The sequence below is a fragment of the Oreochromis niloticus genome, linkage group LG1, assembly GCF_001858045.2.
Source record: "Oreochromis niloticus isolate F11D_XX linkage group LG1, O_niloticus_UMD_NMBU, whole genome shotgun sequence".
In the NCBI taxonomy this organism is placed as follows: Eukaryota; Metazoa; Chordata; class Actinopteri; order Cichliformes; family Cichlidae; genus Oreochromis; species Oreochromis niloticus.
In genome coordinates, this window is record NC_031965.2 from 37,434,246 (window position 1) to 37,454,502 (window position 20,257).

The 20,257-nt window shown below is 46.5% G+C and overlaps 1 protein-coding gene across 5 annotated transcripts in view; it reads right to left on the bottom strand.

Moving 5' to 3' along the window:
- Nucleotides 1–540: 540 nt before the first annotated feature.
- Nucleotides 541–20,257, bottom strand: part of plekhg4 (pleckstrin homology domain containing, family G (with RhoGef domain) member 4) — an 83,329-nt gene continuing 63,612 nt past the window's right edge. For all 5 annotated transcript variants that reach the window (XM_019361303.2, XM_025908301.1, XM_025908295.1 and 2 more), the window contains 21 exons: nt 19,548–19,715; nt 19,235–19,358; nt 19,066–19,159; nt 17,748–17,834; nt 17,547–17,663; nt 16,872–16,970; nt 16,124–16,411; nt 14,979–15,101; nt 14,676–14,867; nt 4,763–5,694; nt 4,432–4,681; nt 4,264–4,353; nt 3,948–4,172; nt 2,735–2,905; nt 2,473–2,653; nt 2,276–2,392; nt 2,043–2,184; nt 1,864–1,964; nt 1,575–1,729; nt 1,358–1,420; nt 541–844 (listed from right to left, as the gene is read on the bottom strand). In XM_019361303.2, coding sequence (XP_019216848.1) covers nt 1,382–1,420; nt 1,575–1,729; nt 1,864–1,964; nt 2,043–2,184; nt 2,276–2,392; nt 2,473–2,653; nt 2,735–2,905; nt 3,948–4,172; nt 4,264–4,353; nt 4,432–4,681; nt 4,763–5,694; nt 14,676–14,867; nt 14,979–15,101; nt 16,124–16,411; nt 16,872–16,970; nt 17,547–17,663; nt 17,748–17,834; nt 19,066–19,159; nt 19,235–19,358; nt 19,548–19,715 — 3,695 coding nt within the window. In that variant the 3' untranslated portion in view covers nt 541–844; nt 1,358–1,381. The remainder of the gene's footprint in view (nt 845–1,357; nt 1,421–1,574; nt 1,730–1,863; nt 1,965–2,042; nt 2,185–2,275; nt 2,393–2,472; nt 2,654–2,734; nt 2,906–3,947; nt 4,173–4,263; nt 4,354–4,431; nt 4,682–4,762; nt 5,695–14,675; nt 14,868–14,978; nt 15,102–16,123; nt 16,412–16,871; nt 16,971–17,546; nt 17,664–17,747; nt 17,835–19,065; nt 19,160–19,234; nt 19,359–19,547; nt 19,716–20,257) is intronic.

Consider the following 20,257-nt stretch of genomic DNA (forward strand, 5'->3'; position numbering starts at 1 on the left):
TCATCTTTAATCGGTCAACTGCTGAAGCGAGGAGAGGATGCCTCGGGTTCACTCAGGTGATCCGGGCTGAGGGTGAAATGATTTCTTCTACAGCTGTTTGAAACACTTGCCTGACCTCAGCTTGTGCAGGAGATGTTGGGTTGTGTAATGATGAAACTTTGGTGAACCTTATTTAAAATTAGTTTTTACACTACCTGTGTAACAGGTACAGTATTTCACTTCTACAGGTGGTAAATGACATCCTATAGGTGTAACACTCTGCTTGTCACAGTACGATTGGAACAGATGTGTTGTATGATTTTAAAGTTCACTGGAAAAACAGAAGTCGACGTAACAGTAATGACGTAAAAAACTCAAGAAGAAATTTGTCATTTCAGTCGCATTTTATGATCATGACCTGCCTGATGAGGCTGTTGTGCCATATGTGCTGTTGTCTCCGTATTATTCCGTAAAACCTCAAAAGAAATGAGCGTGTTTGGTTCCAGGTCTGTAAGTGATGCTTTTTTGTCAGCTGATCTCAGAGAGAACACAGAACAGGAAGCGTGTGAACAAACTGTTTATTATTCAAGTAAAAAGTGACAGCAAACGCTCAGCTGAGGGTTTATTTACACACATGTACAGACACAAACCTGTCGTCCTCACAGCGCGCCGCCCGCCCGCAGACTGACCCTGGATCAGCACAACAAATGGACGTGGCGGCGGCGAGGAGACGAACTCAAACCGTCCTTATTTACAACACAAATGAAAGCAGCTGAGGGGCGGCGCAGGTGAACGCTGCTGCTCAAAGTCCAACGTCCGGGTCAAACAGGAGGAAACTCAGAACTGCAGCAGGAAGCAGACGAACCTGCGCGCACACAGACAGATTTAAGGTATGTATGGAGGTCTCACGCATCACCTCAGAGACATGAGACTGCAGGGTCATCAGACCAGACCAGTCGGTGACCCCCAGCAGCTGCCAAATGGCTGAAATTCAAATCTTCGTGTACTCGTTTATATTTTTCCCTGGTGATCAGCGTTTTTCTTGGGGGCGGAGCTTACAGACTAATGCAGATTACTTAAAGGTGACCATCCTGAGCTCACTGAGTCTGATCTGTTGCAAACTCATTTTTATAGCTATTGCTTCATGTGTCAGCCTTTACGTCGGCCTGCCTGTCTTTAGACACAGTCACACAGAGAAAGTTATCATTAACAGTTCGCTCAGGTTGTATGCCTTTTTTTCTTTTTTGTTTCCCTTTTTGATTTTTATTCTCATACTTTGCTTTCCCGCTTATTTTGTGCAATAACCCAAAGAGCCGTCAGGGTTTGCCAACTTCCAGTTTTCCCCTAAACTCCCTCTGCTGAGGACAAGCAGACTTACAGGGACGTCGTTCAGACGAGCCGATCACACGATGGTGGCCGGGCTGATGACTGCAGCTGCTTTCTGAGGACAGACGGAGAACACGATCAACGAAACATTTATAAACTCAGAGGAATTCCCAGAGAATCACCAAGCCGCTCTGCTTTGCTCGGAGAGATGACAAACATATTTAAAAAAGCTCTAACTCCGCCTCCTTCATGCCGCTGCCTGCACTCACAGCTGAAATGTACTGGCTGTTGAGGTGCTGTTTGCTGGAGGAAGAGGAGGAGGGCTCCTCGGGCAGCGTTTCCTGGAGGTGGGAGGACACGCAGCCGCTGTCGGAGCCAGTGGAGCCGGAGAGGCAGCGAGACGACGAACCTGAACTCTCAGTGGCTGAAGACAGAAAAAAGAAAAGAAAAAAAACTGCAGTTAGGTGTTAAAGTGGAGCGGCTAGAGGATTAGGACGAAGAGCACAGATTACTCAAACCTAATCTGAGACTCATGAGTTTAGGTGTGTGCTGACGTACTCATGGAGGGCTGGCTGCTGGTCTCGTGCTCCTGCTCATCTTCCTCGATGCACGAAGCGCTGAAGGAGCTCTGAGCGGTGGGAGGAGGGGGGATGCTCTGACTGCAGGAGGAAGAGGAGGATGTTCTAAAACCAGCACAAGAACCTTTGACCTTTGACAGCAGGACAGGTAAGTCTCACCTGTACATGTGCAGATTGAGCGGTCCCAGCAGGCTGGTTGAAGACGGGCCTAATGCTGCGGGGTCAGAGGTCAACGCTCCCCTTTTAAAAGGATTCGAATGGTCGAAGACGGAGACGGCGATGGACGCCCGCGTTCTGGCACCTGAAGGATCCAATCACCGTTTTACTTTTTGATCATCAGTAACTAACAAGCTGATTGGTGAATTTTAGTAAAAGTAAAGTCTGAGCGGCACCTCTGCTCTTCATCATGTAGTGAACGGCTCGGTCGCTGATGGCCGCGTCGCTCGGCTGGATGTCCAGGAACGGTTTGTTGCCCACGCCCATCGACACCATCTCCTTCAAACGCATCTCTGCTGGCAGAAAGACAAACGGGTGAGTTGATCTCCGACACCGACGATCTCCGCTCTCCTGAACGCTCCGCCATCCGCACCTTTGTTCCTCGTGGCCTGGGTCCACAGGATTCGGGCGATGTCGTTTGTCCAGGCGTGTTTTGTGTCCGTCGTTGTCGCCTGAAGGATGAAGGTCTGATTCTTGGATGTCCTCCTCCTGAACCAGATCTCAAACCTCAGCCCGCTGTCCCCCGTCGACTCCGTCAGACCAACGTCCGCCGTCTGCAGCACAGACAAGATTTCTGCTCACAAAGCTCCTCGCCTCACGGTTGGCGTGGGCTCGCCTGCTCTCAGAGAGCTTACCTTGAAGGAGTGTTTGTAGATGAAGACGTCCAGCCCTCCCTCCATCTTCTTAGGTTTACTGAAGAGGACGAGCTCCTCGAACAGGAAGATGCGACGCTGACATTTCCTCCTCCCGCTCCAGACAGTGAACTCGTCCTGCCGGATCAGCTGACCCTGCTCCTTCAGGTTCACCTGCAGGCAGAAGAAGAAGAAGAAAGACAAACTCAGGAACGACCTTCAAATCTGATGTGAGCTGATTGGGTTTATTTCCTAAGAAAAGCCAATTTAATTAAGTTCACCTCAGTTTGTAGGTAAGCTGTGGTTCTAGTTTAGTAAAATCACCTTTTCCACAAGATGATGAGCTACAGATTCACCTGCGCCCTCCCATTAGGACGCTTTCCATTTACATCTCCATTAGTGCGCTGTAAGGCCGGCAGATCTAAACATGTCCCTGTGATATTTATGTATTATTTAGGCACGAGATGATCTCATCACAGCCTAAACTTCAGTGTTTAATGCGGGCAAACAGCAGAATTATGCTGCATGCTGGAAAGTGCTGCAGTGCAATGAAAATATTTAAGGTCCATCGAGACTAAATTTAAGACGTTTTAGACTTGGGCACGATTGATGACGCTAAAACAGGATTATAAGAAAGTAAAAGACCACAAAACCCAAAAGCGGCTCTGGTGAGGCTTATGGGACACAGCCGTTAGTTCAGTAATCTGAACACAAAGGAATGGCTGGTCAGGCTTTTTAGAGGCACCACCAGCCTCACGGAGAGCTGCAGTCTGCTGGAGGAAGCCTCTGAAGTGGCTTCTGGAGTATTTAACAGTATATATAGAAAATAGCTTCTGATACTGTTACGCTGTTTAACTTAAAAGAGCACAAAACACAAAGAGGGAGCTTCCAACCACACGGTGCAATTTAAACGTCTCACTTTGAGCTCCGTCTTTATCATGAAACCCACAACAAACACAAATCTCCCATCTTACTGTAGTAATCATGTCCATCAAGGTGGTCGTGTGATTGGTTTTTAGTTGGACTACTATAAAAGTTTCTCAGGATTATGGACCCAGGAATTTTTAGGAGACCATAATCAAGGATTTTGGAACAAATGATCAGTTCCAGAAGTCCTGCTCCTTGACTTACACCCTCTGCCCTCAAACTTCAGATCAATATTTCTGGTGAGTCTAGAACACGAGTTTCAGCTGAGCTCAGATCAGGCTACACTTACGTCACAGTCTCGAATGGCGTCCATGGCCAACAGGTCGTTTCCGTGACGAAGCTGGAATTTGACCATATTGGTGGCAGACTGCAGTGCAGTAAGCTCCGCCTCTTGAGCCACGCCCACCTCCTTCATGAGGTCAGTGAGCAGCAGCGCGTACTTGCTCATCCTCTGAACGGGCTTCAGCAGGTAGGAGGACAGGTCCATCTTATCGCCCAGCTCCAGCTGCTTCCTCTGCAGGAACGAGGGGGGCAGGGGTTAGTGTAAGTACAAATCTGAGGTCACATTAAGGTCAAAGGTCAGAGGTGGTGGTTGTAGTTCTTACTCTGAAGAAGGAGTGTCCGTGATTCGCCAGAAGAGCGTCAGACTTGGGTTTGTTCTTGCTGTAGAGAGCGTACAGACCAAACTGCTCCTTCTGCTCAACACAAACACATTCACACAGAGTACATATGAAGAGTGTGTGTGTGTGTGTGTGTGTGTGTGTGTTGCCTACATGTCTGAGGAAGCAGTGCGGCACTCTGAGCGGATGCTTCGAGCAGGCCTCCAGCTCCTTCAGGAAAAACTGGCTGTGGAAGTCGAGGAGTTTCTCCAGGTTGCCGAAGACAACGGTGCGTTTCCCCCTCAGATCCTGCGGGAGGTCTGCTCGGTCCATCTCGGGGAAGTAGTGATGGATGATGTAACGCAGCGAGCGGACATACTCGCGCTCCGTGTTCACCATCTCCTCCACAATGTGACGCAGCTTGCTGCATGCACATACACACACACAGATGTCAGCAGAGCAGCGTCAGTCTACAAATTCAGTCTGAGAAACCAGGATTACCCACCTGCCCCTGGGTCGGGGTTCTCCCGTGGGTGTGCTGGGTGTCCCGGGGCTATGTGACCCTTGTCGTGCCCAGCTGTGAGAAGGCGTCCTGGGGCAGAGCGTGCGGTCTGCTGCCTCAGTGCTGCTGACCTCCAGACCACGAATGAACACGCCCGTGTTTCCTCTGCGCACTGGCTCGCTGAGGGCACGAGCAGACGGGCCGTAGCGTGACGTCTCCGGGGTGGCGGGGCAGTCGAAACTCTGAGTCTTCCTGAGCTGCTGCCGTCTGCAGGAGAAGGAAGAGGAGGAAGAAGAGAGGGAGAAGGAAGACGATGATGGAGTGAAGCAGGGAGAAGAATCCAGGCGGTGGAGTCTGGGACTGCAGGAAGTGATATCCACGCGGTCTGAGGACTCATCTGAGGAGGAGCTGCGAAAAAGTCGCCGGAGAAGCGGCGTGTGCTGCGGGGTGGGAGGGGAGGCGGAGGCAGCAGGGGTGGAGGTCATGGGAAGCACCGAGGAGGCATTATGAGGAGGTGAGGAGGCCTTTGTTTTCTCCTCTGGCAGGCGGGAGGAGGATGAGGAGGTGTCACGGGCCCCCCAGAGTCCTGACAGAGACTTCCTGGAGGAGATGGAGCTCCTGCTGGTGGCAGAGTCAGAGCGGCGCCTGTGGGTGGAGTCACGCGTCTTGAGTGCTGCCTCCATCTTCCTGTCAAACATCTTCTTGGTCTCTTGACACTTGGACCAAGCGAAGCTCCACTGACGAAGGCCTCGCTCGCCCCGCAGCTCACCCGCAGCCACCTTCATTTCCTGAAAACAGGCATCTGGGATTGGTGGGTGCAGACGCTGGTAGTCCTCCAGGCAGCCAATCACAGCTTGGCATTTGTCTGGCAGTGTGCAGTCCTCCATACTGAACCCAGCTAGGTGACGCATACCCTGCAGCGCCCAGCCATAAGCCTGCAGAGAGAGAGGGGAGAGTCACATGGAGAGCCGATGGAAAGGCGCCATTCCACTTCCTGTTAATCCCGCTGTATAGAAAATGACTGCAGTTTAGCTGAAGTGCAGCAGGGGCCACTCAGGAGAAAGTCAAACAGCATCAAAAATCTGTCAGAAATGAAATAAGACGACTTTAACTTTTCTTTTCCCCATAAAACAAAAAACCAATCAGCATTCACGCTGTGGTGCGTGCTGATCAGTGGCACCACATTCACAATGATAACTACACATCAGAACCAGAGCTAAAGCCCAGAAGGAACTTTGTGTCCAGCTGGTTGTGATGGATGAAGACGATGGATGAAGGTGAGGCTCTCGGAGGCTGCTGCTCACTCGACGCTTCAAATCAACATTTACAGATGCTGTAAAACAGCTTGTGATGCTGTGACACCCCAACGCTCACAGAGAGGTATTTTACTATAACATGAAAAACAATCTGAAACTCAAATATCATCGTTTAGAAAACAGAAAAAATTCAAAGAGCAGAAGGATCTATTTTGTCCAGATGACATGTAACTGACCTTTGACCCTAAACAGCAGCCCACTGAAGAAATGTTTTTTTTCTTCATTGTAAGAAATTCAAAAGACTGAAAAAAGAAAAAGGCAGGAGGTGATGGGGTTATATGGGCAGAAATCTGTGCCATCAGAAACTGAATTTGAATAAGTTAAATTTGAATCTGAATTGTAACTTGAATAAATGCTTTTGAAAACTGAATTTGAATTAGCCAAGTTATTGGTTTGAAAATGATCATCACTAAATTGAATTTTATATTTTGAAAATGAATTCATTTGCTTTGAAACTGTATTTTATCCTTTAAAATTTAGTTCTCAAATAATTTCAGTTTCAGTTCTACAATTCAGTTTTTGGGGACTTACATCCGGTTCCGGTTCAAGAGTAAACGAGCGCAGATTAATAGAACTACGTTTTAATAGCGGACCGAAAGTGTTACTGACGGGAATCTATAGCGTCTTGAGCTGAATTAAGACTTCAGAAGTCATTCGTCATGTTGAATGACCAGCGGATAAACTCTCAGGTTGGTAATACATGTATTACATGTATAAGAACAAGCATCATGTTAACAATTGATAGCCGTACAATATACATACACATATATACATATTAGGGGTGCAACAATACTCGTATCGATATTGAACTGTTCTTCGATACAGTGCTTTCGGTTCGGTACGCATATGTATCGAACAATACAAAATTTTTAATTTATTTTATCAACTTTTCTCCTGACGATGCTGTCTGTGTTGAGCGCTCAGTGGATCTGCGTTCGACTACTCCGCCTAGGCTGCACTGTCGAGTGCAGATCCACTGAGTGCAGTGCAAGCTAGCAAGACTCGTTAAGTTAGTTATCAGTTAAGCTCATTGCAACATGGCAACCGCCTCAACGCTATCCAAAATTGAACCTCCCCCACCCTCATTCAGATCCGGCGTTTGGAACTATTTTGGTTTTCATGTGAAGCATGACCCTGACGGTCAGCGCGTCATGGACAAAAGTAAAACAGTATGTCGGATGTGCCACGCAATGCTCAATTACATTGGTGGGAACTAGTGCGTTAGCGCAGTTAGCTCGTTAACGTGTTGACGCCATCTAGCCCCACGCACGGGGCGATCCGCTGTAACTTGTTAACGGAGATTTGCCGCGTTATGGCGTTAGTGTCATTTTAACGAGATTAACGCTGACAGCACTAGTGGGAACGTGCATGCTACAAACTTTACCCGAGTCATTTAGACAGCCGTCAGCACATGATTCTCCTCATGGGGACCTGATATGTTTAATATGCTGCTGAGAATATAGCCCAGAAGAAGCGTATAGTATAGCTTTTATTTTGGAAAGAGCCATTTCTCTGTAATAAACTCTCTTTTCCAAAGATGAGGGATTTCTCGATAAGATAGATTTATTTATTTTTTTTATTATTTTGTTGTTTCAGCAACATTAAATTTAAAAACTGTACTTTTGAGTTAAAATATTTATTTAAAATTTTAATAAATGACAAATTAAAAAGGCATGAATATTTTTTTGTATCGAAAAAATATCGAACTGTGAATTTTTTGTATCGTTGCACCCCTAATATATATTTTTTTTATATATATATATATATATATATATATCTCTCTCGATCTCTCTCTCATTATTATATTTTTTTAATTTTTTTTTTTTTTAGGGCCACACACACACACACACACACACAAAGACACACACACACACACACACAAAGATGCCATGGTGCAGGTCCTTTTCTCACCTGAAGGAGGTCCTAAAGGGCCCGCAGTAAAACAGCTGATATAACATGTAAACTTTTAAACCATCTATCAAAGTGATGATGTTTCCCGGTCCAAGACGCTCCAGCTTTTCCTTTAAAGTGAGCAGAACTCGGACCCGACACTGAAACGTTCAGGGCGTCTCAGTTTTTTCTCTGTTCTGACAAACAACAAGAACAGACCGACAATGACGTCACTCTGCAAGTCTGTAGTCAGAGAGCTTTGAAGTGTGAGCTCGTGTGTGTGCGCACCACAAAGGAGTCGACCGCCAATCTCCTTTTTGTTGAAGGCAGCAGGGGGAGGAGACTGTGTGTGTGTGTGTGTGTGTGTGTGTGTGTGTGTGTGTGTGTGTGTGTGTGTGTGTGTGTGTGGTGTAAATTAAAGACAAGAGGCCTCCTGCTTCTCCACTGAAGATTGCCTGAATGAGTCTTTACCTTCCTGACATGCAGCTAACATATTACCTCACCACTAAAACAGCAGGAGACACACACGCACACACGGTCATGTGCATGTCAGTTTGGAGCAGGTTATTCCAAACTTTTCAAGGCCTGAAGAGGAAAAGTTCAGCAGCACTGACGGGGGGGGGGGGGGGGGCGGACCAGCAGAGGGCGCTGGAAGCACAGCAGGGTGAGGGTTCACTGCAAGGGTACAGACACCCTCTTCAGTGCCTGCTGAAGGAAAACAACCCACCAGCAACACAGAACACTGAGGAGCCGCTCCGACACTTCGGTCCCGGTTGACACCGGCAGGCACCGATGGTTCGAGTCTAAATGTGCAAAGCACAGAGGTTTGTGGCACAACAATCAGCAGAATCATCGGCTGCACACCTGCCTGAGAAGATGGAGGTGTCGTCCAACATCTCTCTCTACCTACACCAACTCTTCAGTGTTCCCAGAAAGGCTCAAAGAGGAGAAAGTGGTCCTCAGATATCAGGAGGCGAGGGTTTACTACAGTCTGTGTGTCATGTTCATTTGTCCAAAGCCAAAAACAACAGGATGTGTCAGTTAATCTTTCATTAGATAAGGTCTAATAATAATTCATTCAGACTGAGATCACTGATCTGAGACCTGCTGAAAGTGAGCCAGCAGGATTTAATGATTTAATGAACATCAAAAAAAGCGTTGTAGAACGAGGCTTCCCGTCTTCATGAGGTCGACGTAAACAACCAAGGCGGTGACACAGATATGATCCGACGGGACGTGCTAACAATGAAACCATATGGACATCGATGTGGCAGGAGGCTACCGGGTCAGCGCTCTTCAGACCAATTAGCTGCTGATGTGTCCTGATCGCTGCAGCCGCTCACTTCCCACACACACACACACAGAGGTGTGGGTGTGTGAGAGGATCGTCACAGCAGTCCTTTATTGTAACTGTACTCTTTATCTTGGATTCTACAACACAACAACTGGGGCTACATTTTAGTTGTCAGGCAGGTTTAATCATTTTATTAAGATCTGATTGGACCACTTTAAATGAAGAGGGGGCTTGGGGTGTTTTCAGAGATCCATTTTTTTATGAATAGTTTACCTGCAGAGACTGTGGCAGACAGTGGTTGGACTGTGGAAATGACCAATGTAGATCTCATGATTCTGACTGTACAAAAAGCTTTTCATTAACTACTGTGTGTCTAGTTTTATCACTTTGGACTACTTCAGCAGCATCAGGCTGGGATGTTTTCCACATGTAGCACACAGCAGGAGCTACTCTGTGGTTTAAATAGAGAAACTGCCCAGTCGAGTGTGCCGGAGGCAGCACACATGATGGCCGGCCGTTAGCAGTGAATGTCTGGGACGGTTAGGATTAGCTGCCAGGTTAAAGACTGGAGAATTTAACGGTTGGAAACTTGAACACGTGCAGCTTCTTTGGACCAAGTTGAGGGCTGCTGTGCATGTACCATTATTACAAAAGGCTGACCCTCCCTCATGTTCTACTGGAGGTCTCTTCCTGTTAAAAGAGTGTTCTTCCTCCCCATCATCACCAAGTACTACTCACAGAGGCCCAGTGATCACATGAGCCTCTCTATAATATTTAGGATCTTTACATTTCAATATATAGGTCCTTCAGATAAGTGCTGTTGTGAACTGTTCATATAATAAGTCGAAAACCACTCGAGATAAATCAGATCAGACTGAACACACGTCTGTAACCGCTCTGACTGCAGGACGGACCATCCAACCATCATCTTTCTCTTGTTGAAGTCCAGCTGTGGTGGCAGCAAGCTCGGGGATATTCCAGATGTCTCTGGATGTTTTCTTTCATTATTTTAGCATCGTTCTTTAACATAATAATAATAATGATAATAATATTTTTTGGACAGATTTATAAACAAATGTACTGCTTTCCAGTAAGGAAGCTTTGGATCCAGCGTTACAGGACCATTTCCACCTCACAAACCTGACAACATTTGCTTTTAATCTATTTTCAGGCCTCCAACAATCAATGATCGGAACAGATGCCGATTACGTTTCCGTCGATCAATAAATTGATTATTCGGCCGATTGTTTCAGCTCGACTCTGGATGTTTCCAAACAAGAGAGGGAGTGAAAACGTGGGGTAGAGAAGAGGAGGTGGGCTCTAATTAAAATAACATGTGGTTGTTATGGTGCTGCAGAGGGGAGAGGCAGGAGGGGGAGGAGGGATAAACAGGAGCACACGGGCTGTGGTTTTGGGGACAGTGGCCCTGCAGGACTCCAGGCCTGGAGCCAGTCAACCAAAGAGGAGGAGGGGAGACAGAGGGAGGGCGGAGGAGGCCAAAACCCTCCAAAACCATATAAAAGGAGGGGGTAGGGCTCCTTTCCTCCTCCTTCAGAGGAGTAGTGGTGAATCTACTTCAAACGGTTCTGCGGTTCCTGGAGGAGAGCGTTTTGTCTTCAAACTCTTGATGTGAAAGAAGTCTCTTGTTTCACTTTGTTTCTTCACTCTTTGCTCTGTTTCTACATTCTGTGCTTTTATTCTGAAGTCTTCATATAAAAGGAAGAAATGTCAAACAAGGCAGAATGTCTTCCTTCAATATCAGTGTTTTTATGCCCCGACGTCAGAGACAGCTGTGCTGAGAGGTGTCGTGTTGTCCCATTCTTGAGATACTTGAATATGGCAAAAAAACTACTTGAACTCGAAGATTGAGGGTAAGATTTTCGTGGTCAAAGGTCACTGTGAGCTCATAATATACAAGATTACCACTACCTGACAAACTATCACACATCGTTTTCGGTGCAAGACAGAAAACCTAAAAACAGAAAACTGACAGATGCTGCATCCTGTCCAGATCAGAGGAAACTCTGATCTCTTTCCTTTCAATATAAAATCACTTATTTAAAAAAAACATCTAGATGCTAGCATGTCATAGCTGACAGAAAGGAACTGCTGCCAGAACGTAGTCAGAGGAACTGATCCGAGGAGGTGGTGTCGACAGTTTGGATCACAGCAGGTAGCGATAAGGTTTAGAATGAACCCAATACTGTGTTCGAGTGGTGCGTAGTAAAAACATGAGCTGACACATGACCAGATCCGGTGTATCGCCGTCCGAGAAGAAACTAGGCAACGTGGTGAAACTATCAGCACTAGCGCCTGGCCAAACCTCGCCGCTGAGCTAATAGCTGTCATTCTTAAAGATCTTTTAAGTAACGGGTGAATTGGAAATGGATCAAAATGATAGAATTTACCATTTTTCCCATCATCTAATCATGATTAAGTGATTTTACAAAAAATATTTAAAAACAAGTAAATACTAGTAAAAACATAAAAATATGTTTTTCCCCTGCTCATCCCCTCTGAAGAGAAAACTTGGTATGAACCAAACTGATTTTGGAGAACCGAGCTCTGATAGACGCACTGTGGTGGAGCGGCTTGTCTACTAACTGGAAGGTTAAAGTTTCATTTCTGGCTCCTTGAAATGAAATGACAGTTTGTGCAGGTACAGCAGAATAAACCCTTAGCCTGAGATTGCTTCGAGTGCTCGCAGAAAAGTGCTGTTTAAGCAACACTCCATCCCTTTATCGTCCACCTATGAGCACAGAGCGCTCTGCCAGCTGTTGGAGTTTTTTCCTGCCACTCAGCTGTGAACAATGTGGACACGACAAAGCGGAAAAAGGAATGATGCTGCCGGTGTGACTGCTGTGAAATGGAGCAGACAGCTAGTTTTATATTTGCTAATACCCATTTACTTTACTTTCCTGCAGCTTGCTAGCTGGAGTCTCCTTCCCCAAAACAGATGACAAGCTTGACTAACAGCAAAATTACCTCCGACACACCATCATCGAAACTGACAGAAATCCAAAAACACGAGTCAGAGTGGGAACGTCACTGAGCCGCGGAAACATGACAACATGCGTGATCAGGAAACAACACGACAACATCTGCAGCAGGTAAACTGGTAACACACACACACACACACACACACACAGAGAAAGAGGGAGAGCGAGCAACAAGCAGCGAGATGAGCTTCAAAGATCTCTCTGCAGTCAAACTGACGCCAAGGTAACATCAAACGGCTGAAAAACTGCCACACACACACACACACACACACACACACACACACACACACACACACACACACACACACACACACACACACACACACACACACAGTGACCCCCCCACACTTCATCAATGGGCTGAATGGCAGATGGGCGGTCCCAGGAGGAGGAGGGGGGGGGCATCACCACGGCGACAAAGACTTTGTGGTGAAAGGAATGAAAGGGGGATGGAAAGAAAACTTGGCACCGGAGTGATACCTGGACTACACACACACACAAAACACTCGTGTGCATGCTTCATTCCTGTGAGTCTGTGTGTGTCAGGTCAGTACTGCCTGCTTAGTGTATAGAGTGAAAACTTCAGCACACTCTGTGGTTGGTGTTGTGCAGAATTCGGTGGTGTGACTGAAGCATCCGAACAAACTTCACTGGTGAAAGTTTAAACATCGGTCTGAAACATGCGCCTGCCGACAGGCCGAGCCCAGCACTGAGTGACAGGCGGATCGGATCCCCATAGGCTGATGTTTTTACCCACAGACCAGACACATCAGGACAGGACAGGAAGTGAGGCTTGAAAAGACTTCCACACAATGAAAAAAAAAATCTTGTCATCGCAATTTTGATTTTTGTTTTCCCCAAATAGAAATCATCTATTTCTATTTTGCATTTCAACAGAGAGGCTGTTTCTCTCCTGTGGTTTAGTTCAACTTTGCAGCAAACTGAGCGAGCCTGCAGAGCCAGTAAAAATGTGCCGATCCGTCACATTCATTCACATGAGCTGTTGAGCACAGGGCTTATGAGCTATAACAAAAACCATAATTACTTTGTTGGTAATTGTATGCTTGATTTCTGTACCAACTTATCGTGAAGTGTCTTTTTACAGAGAATTTCGGATCATCTTTTCGAAAAACAAATGAGACAAATAAAATGAAAGAAAGGTCTACGGACGTGCGAGGTCGTCAGTAGAGACTTTGGATGAGCAGGTGTTTTTGACTGAAGCCCTCTGAAGAGGCACCTGGAGGCCCAGCAGCTGCTGCACCTCGGGAGATGATATAGAAAATATGGTTTGTTGCAGGAATGTGGACCCATGTAACTTCTTCAGGCTAAGTGTGGCTGGGACCCATTGTGGGGGGTGTCAAGTCTACCCTGTCCCGGATCTGGACAGATCAACTGGATTCTTCACTTTTCAGTTGTCCTAGGACTTGTCAGGGCTGGAGTGCTCACTCCCAGTCCAGAATAAGTTGCTGCCCCACGTGGAGGACTTTAAGTATCTCGGGGTCTTGTTCTCGAGTGAGAGACTGACAGACTAGATCAGGGTGGGGTCTGTAGTGATGTGGACGCTGTACCGATCTGTTGTGGTGAAGACGGTAAAAGCAAAGCTGTCAATTTACCGGTCGATCTACGCCCCTGTCCTCGACCTACGCTGTGTACATCCTAACATGACATCATTCTAACTCTTTTCTGAAAGAAAAACTAAAGTGCGCCGGAGTTCACACCGTGTCACTCTCGGTTATGATGTGAACAACGGTCGAAGAAAGTTTTGTGGAGGACGAGGTCAGTGCTTTTGTTTTCATAGGATGTCTGAGGGACAACTTCAACTGTTTCATGATTGAATTTAAAGAATCTGCACATAATAAAAATATCAGCATGACATAAAAACACACAAACAAACCTACAAGACAGAGTCATGTGGACAAAGACCATCACCCCCCTCACACCCCTTTACAAAGAGTCCAGTACACAAAGCAATATTGACACTCTCTCCCCCCTCTTCATCCTCCTGGCCTCAATACAAGCTGTCAGTTTCACTGCAGGGAGACGATATGAGGAGGAGGAAGAGGAGGAGGAGGACAGACACGACAAACCAGCTGCTCCGATCCACATTCAACTGTTTTACATGCAGCTAAAATTAGATTTCTGAAGATGGATTCAAAGCTGCTCAGACAGAGCTGACAAGCTTCTCAGATGGTTTAAACCGAGAGACAGTAAAACATGAAAAATCAGAGCACAGCTGGAGCTATAATCAGAAAGAGCTGTAAGTACTGTTCACAACACTGAAATTCGCTTTTTAACTAATCTGGTGTCTCAGGAAGCACCATATTAAATATAGATTTACACATTTAGATGACTGTGAGGCTCAAACTGCCATTGGAAACCGATCTGATGAGCCACAGTTTCAGCCTCAGTGACTGTACCTGATCTAAGAAGCTGTAGAGTCGGACGGCCCGCTCAATGTTCTGCCCGGTGCTGCTGATCCGTTGAGTGAAATCCTGCAGCTGAGCCCAGAAGGAGTGAACTTTGTCCTCGTAGATGTGGAGGTCAGCGGATGGCACGTCGTCCCGGCGCTCCAGCCGAGACAGCAGCTCCTTGCCTCGTTTACACTGGTCCTGCACACAGAAGAAACAGACCTCATCCTCTGTGGGGACCAGTCCTCAGTATGGGCTAAAAGAAATGTTTGAATGAGTGAGAGCGTGTGTGTGTGTGTGTGTGTGTCGTACGTATGCCGTTGTGCAGAAGTCCTTGTAGTCCTGCTGTTTTTCATTCAGAAGCACCAGAGAATCTGCCGGCTCTTCCAGACTCTTCAGACGAACTTCACCGACCTCCTGCAGCCACGTCTTCACCTGACACGCACGCACACGAATGACAAGCACATAGACGGTAAGGTAAACTTCACATTAACAGACAGAAACGTGATCCAGAGGACCAAACCTCCCACCCTGCCAGGTGAGATGCTAGGCGTGACCTCTGCACAGGTAAATCTAAGACTAAAAGCTCTTTTTAAAAAAACCAAACAGAACCACCAACACTTTTTTTATGTTACGAAGACAAAGAATGACAGAAAAACAAAAAAATAATGCTAAGAAAGGAAAAAGAGAACAATCGATGCTGCCTGGACATCCTGCAGAAGTGATGAGGGCTCTTTCAGCTCGTCTATGCCTGAGGGCCAAATGTCTGACAGTTCATCCAAACCTGCAAGCAGCAAATCGCTGACATATGGATCTACTTTAACCTGAATTACCCATTTATGAAATCCATATATCATGTAATGTTTATTCATTTTCATAATCATTCATTTGTGAGTGTGCTCAGGGAGGGAAGTGTTTGAGCTTCATCCTGTCAAAGCTTCAGAAGACAAACTCGCTCCAGTTTAACTCCAAACACATAATAGGTGTTTTTCTGTTGATGTTTATTGATCTGATATTAATCTGACATTATCAGGTAATAATTCGATTGCTTACAGCTTAGAGCGCATATTTCCAAACACGCGTCGGTTCACAAAAAAATGTATTAAGTTAAAACCTCCCTACATCTGACAACCACAGCTCCACTTTAGTTTCTTCCTCCTACTGACAAGATACAAGACTCCAGAGTTCAGGTTAAAAAACAAAAACACATCCAAAAATTATATTTTTTTAATGTATTCATTGTGCATTACTTCTTTTGGCCCACTTGCAGTACCTTCACAGCACACCAGGGGGCTGCTGTCCACACTCTGATCACTGGCTTAGAGCGTAACCAAGGAAACAAAGGAGGTGGGAGTGTCTCAGTGTCACGGTTCATCATGAAGTCAACTCATCACACTAAGACGACACTGATGTAAATGTCAGTATGAACGATGCATACTGAGCGTGCTCAGACTGACCTCGCTGAAACCTTGCTCCAGGTTCCTGAAGTCCACGATGAAGTTCAGCTCCTGCGTTTTGGAGTTGGACAGCATCACCAGGCGGTGGAGCAGCTCATCCACCTGCTCGTACAGAGCCGACACCGACTCCACCGCCGCCCGCTGGTCCACCGCCACGCCGACGCTGCTCTCCTCTCTGCGCAGCCACGACAGCGAGGCACCGCCCTCCTGCTGGAGCTGCACCAATCGGCTGTCTGCGAGGATGCTGCACATCACTGACCTGTAGCGGGACAGCAGCAGCTCGGCATCCTGGCAAAGACAGAGAGGTTTGAGCTGGTGTCCAAACCTTCATGTGAGAACTGAGAGCAGACGGTGCCGATGGAGGACTTTGGTTTAACTCACGTTCACTGACTTTGCCCAAGTGATAAAAAAATATTTAAAAAAAAATCTACTTCCAGGATTCATGACCCAGTTACTCAAAACAATCCTAAAAGAACTACTTTCTTGAGCTTTGAGTGCCACTTAGTTTAACTAAATTCAAGAGAAGGCAGATATCTCTACAGCTGATTGCTCCCAAAGCTGGACATTATCTGAATTATTTTCATGTACAAACAGGCCGGAAGTTAACATGTCAATTTTCGCATTTACAAACTAAGGTGTCCACGCGCGCCCGGCTGGCGGGGTAATCACAGTACCCCATCGGCCTTTTACAGGTAAGGAGTAAAAACAGATCTAGCACTCTTTCTTTCCATGCCGTGTGTGTTTTTACCTCAGCAGTGTTTGGTAAAGGTGTGGATTGCAGCGCGTTGATGCTCTTCTGCAGCAGGCTGATGACGTCCTCACACTGACGGGTCAGCTGCTCCAGTCTCTGAGGGACAAACACACATTTTCATTGTGTGAATCATTTCTAAAGCCACACACTTAAACTCACTTATGAAAGAAGAAAAGAAACTTTAAATACACAACTGGAAGGTGAATAAAACCTTCCACTCTACAATGCAAACCTCATGTGATTAGCAGCCCAGGAATGTGGGACAACCTGTCCAATTATTTTTAATGAAGCATGCAACGTTTCAAAGCGTTTCAGCTGCAGAAAAGCAAAGAGGAGCTGTGAAAGTCCAGAATCAGACATGCCTCACCTGCCCATCGTCAGCTCTACGAAACAGCGAGCAGGGATTAACCTGTGCTGACTGATTTGGGTTTGTCGTGACACTGTGAGACGTCTGTCCAACACGCATCAGTACAAACATGGAATATGAGTCTGACGTGGCTTATACTCATGTAGGTGAAACAGTTTTCTGATGACTAGAAATCATCAAAACACTGGTTTGATATTGTTCTAACTAACAGACTTCACCGTGTTCGTGTGTTTCACTGTTACACGTCTGCCTTATTGTTTATTTTTGATTGTTAATTTTAATCTGTGTGCGATTTATACACTGACCAATCTGAAGCTGACCCAGCTGCTCTGACTGAAGCTGAAGGATCCTCCAAACTCCACAGGAAGCTGTCGGAGCTCCACGTGTTTCTGAACAGACTTCAGAGAGCTCAGCACCTCCACCTGCACAACAGAAAAATCAACACACACTTTAAAACATACATTCACACAAAGGTGTTTGTGAGCAGCTGCGGTGTGAAGTGTTACCTGTGTAGCTGCAGGTTTGTCCACACGCAGAGATGAGTCCTTGTTAGCAAGGATCAAAACACCGTGGATGGAGCCTGGTGTGTTCTCCTGCTCTCACACACACACACACACACACACACACACACACACACATCAGTTTCTCTGGTGATCAGCACAAAGTTTCCATCAATAAGCTGCCGTTCATGTATTTAGAACAAGAAGCAATTGATCACATTTTCAAAGAAAACCATGCAGAATTAAACTAATAAAATACATCAGGAAACAAGACCGTTCTTAAAGCGGGGCTAAAAACTGGAGTCTGGTTGATTTTCAGGTTGTCAGTCTGCTGGGGGTTGAGCTTTTCAGATGTTCTGCTTTCAGGATTTCAAGTTTGATTAATGCTAATAAATTCAGATAGAAATAGACTGTGAGCCACTGAACCCATATATTAAAGAACAGCACTGGTAGACAAAGAGTGCTATTATTGAAGCGTTATACTCACGACCTCTGACCTCTCGGGGTTCAGTCTGTCAGTGAAACCAGCTGACTGGAACTATACAAAGCTGCCACAGACTGTGTGTGGACTTGTTTCTAATCCATAAACGATAGATTTCAAAAGCAGCAGCAGAGCAGTCCTCCAACCACCGCAGTTTGTAACTAACGCCCTCTGTTGGTCACTGACCAATCAGAGCACATCATTAAGGAGCTCAGTTGGCCTCTGTAACCACACTTCTCTCTTCCTAAGTTTTCCAGTGAGGTGGAGATAAAGTTTATGGGAAAAAAACTGTTTTTTAAACTAACTGACTGTCGCCCTGGTTCCTGAAGGTCACTGACAATGTTCAGACCTGGAGGCCAGAGGGGAGGACAGAGTAAGGATCCATAATCCAGTTCCTGTTTTAACAGCTGCTTTGACCAGAAACTAAAAAACTGTGGCTGCACAGAAACGTACAGCTTCAACTTTGATACTTTACACAGAAACAAGAAATCATGATTGAAAATTTAAAAAACATTCTCGGATTCATGGTCGATCAGAGATAAGAAGGACGACATATTCTGCTTGGTACAAATGTTTCTCCATTAGTCACGTTCTGCATGTATTCGTCATCAGGAGCAGCTGCATCATTGTTTTAATAGGAGCTGAGATGCTGTCTCTCATGAGGGCATGTTTCTCTAAATGACTCCTGAAGAATAAAATGACTCTGAGGGGCTGAAAAATGAAAGTGACTCCAGAACTAGTAAAGCCGTCTTCTCGCGCACGTGCTCAGTCTGTCCTGGATTTACTGCAGCTCCACAGCACAGAGCTCCTGTCTCCGGGTAGGCTCAATCATAACCAACTCACCTGCAGCGACCTGAGGGCGGAGTACAGGGCGGGAGAGGGAGCAGCTCCACGGGCATCCACCAACACCGTCAGCCCCGACGCTAGCACCTCCTTCCTGTTCCATGAAAGAAGTGATATCAGAGGGTGGACAGCACAGAGACCTGAGAACAACAGTAACGGAGGAGCGTACCTGAGGGTGGAGGTGTAGTAAAGGAGGAGGCAGGGCAGCTCAGCGCTGTCACAGTCCAGGTGGGACCACACGGGGCTCGTGGTGGAGACGGTGAGCAGCGCTCGCTCACCTTTGTCTCTGGTTCCTGCAGGAAGACCCAGCAACTTCATTTACACACAGAAACAGCGACTCCAACTCTGAAGTTCAGTCTCTGCTCCACCTGCCCAACTCTATAAACCTCAGGCTGGAGCTTCTGACTGCCCTGATCTTAGTCTAATCGGGTCTGAGTCTGAGGCCTGAAACTGGTTGGTACTTGACGTTTGTGTTTTCTCACCAGGCAGACAAACAGCTCCAGACCTCAACAGCATGCTGTACAGTCTTGACTGGGAGGACTGGGTGACAGGCTGGACTACCCTTGGAACAGCTGCTGGTTGTTCTGTCGGATTCGAACCAGCAGCCAGAGCGACCTCTGACTGGGCAGGACGCAGCTCACTGCAGAGGCCTGTGAAGAGATGCCAAAATTAACCTGTATTACTCACACTGTACTGATACAGCAGGCCTGTGACGCCCAGTTTTCATGTATGACACAGATAATGGACATGTTCTCACAACGAGAAATACTGTGTTGCTGGGGTACCTGCTGTTCTCTCCCACATGCAAAAAACAAACAAACAAAAAAACGACCATTTATAGTCCAATCCGGCCATCAAGGACATTTTCATTTTGAGATTCAGCTCCGCCGGGTCATGCCTGCTAAATTTCAGGGCTGCAGTTCATGTGTGAAGAACCTTAACCGTTAACCCAGCAGTTAACCTCAAAACAGCTAAGAACCAGACAAAAATGTCCTCACTGTCAAGGTCACACACGCGCACACACACACACACACACACACACACACACACACACACACCCTGCCTGAAGACTTTAAACCACGTGTGTCAAACTCGTTCACCGTCCACAAAAAGCTGAATTTGACCTCAAGTGGGCAGCACAACCAAAATCATTCCCTTCTTCAGTTTTCTGTTTTTGTTCACTTGAGTCAAG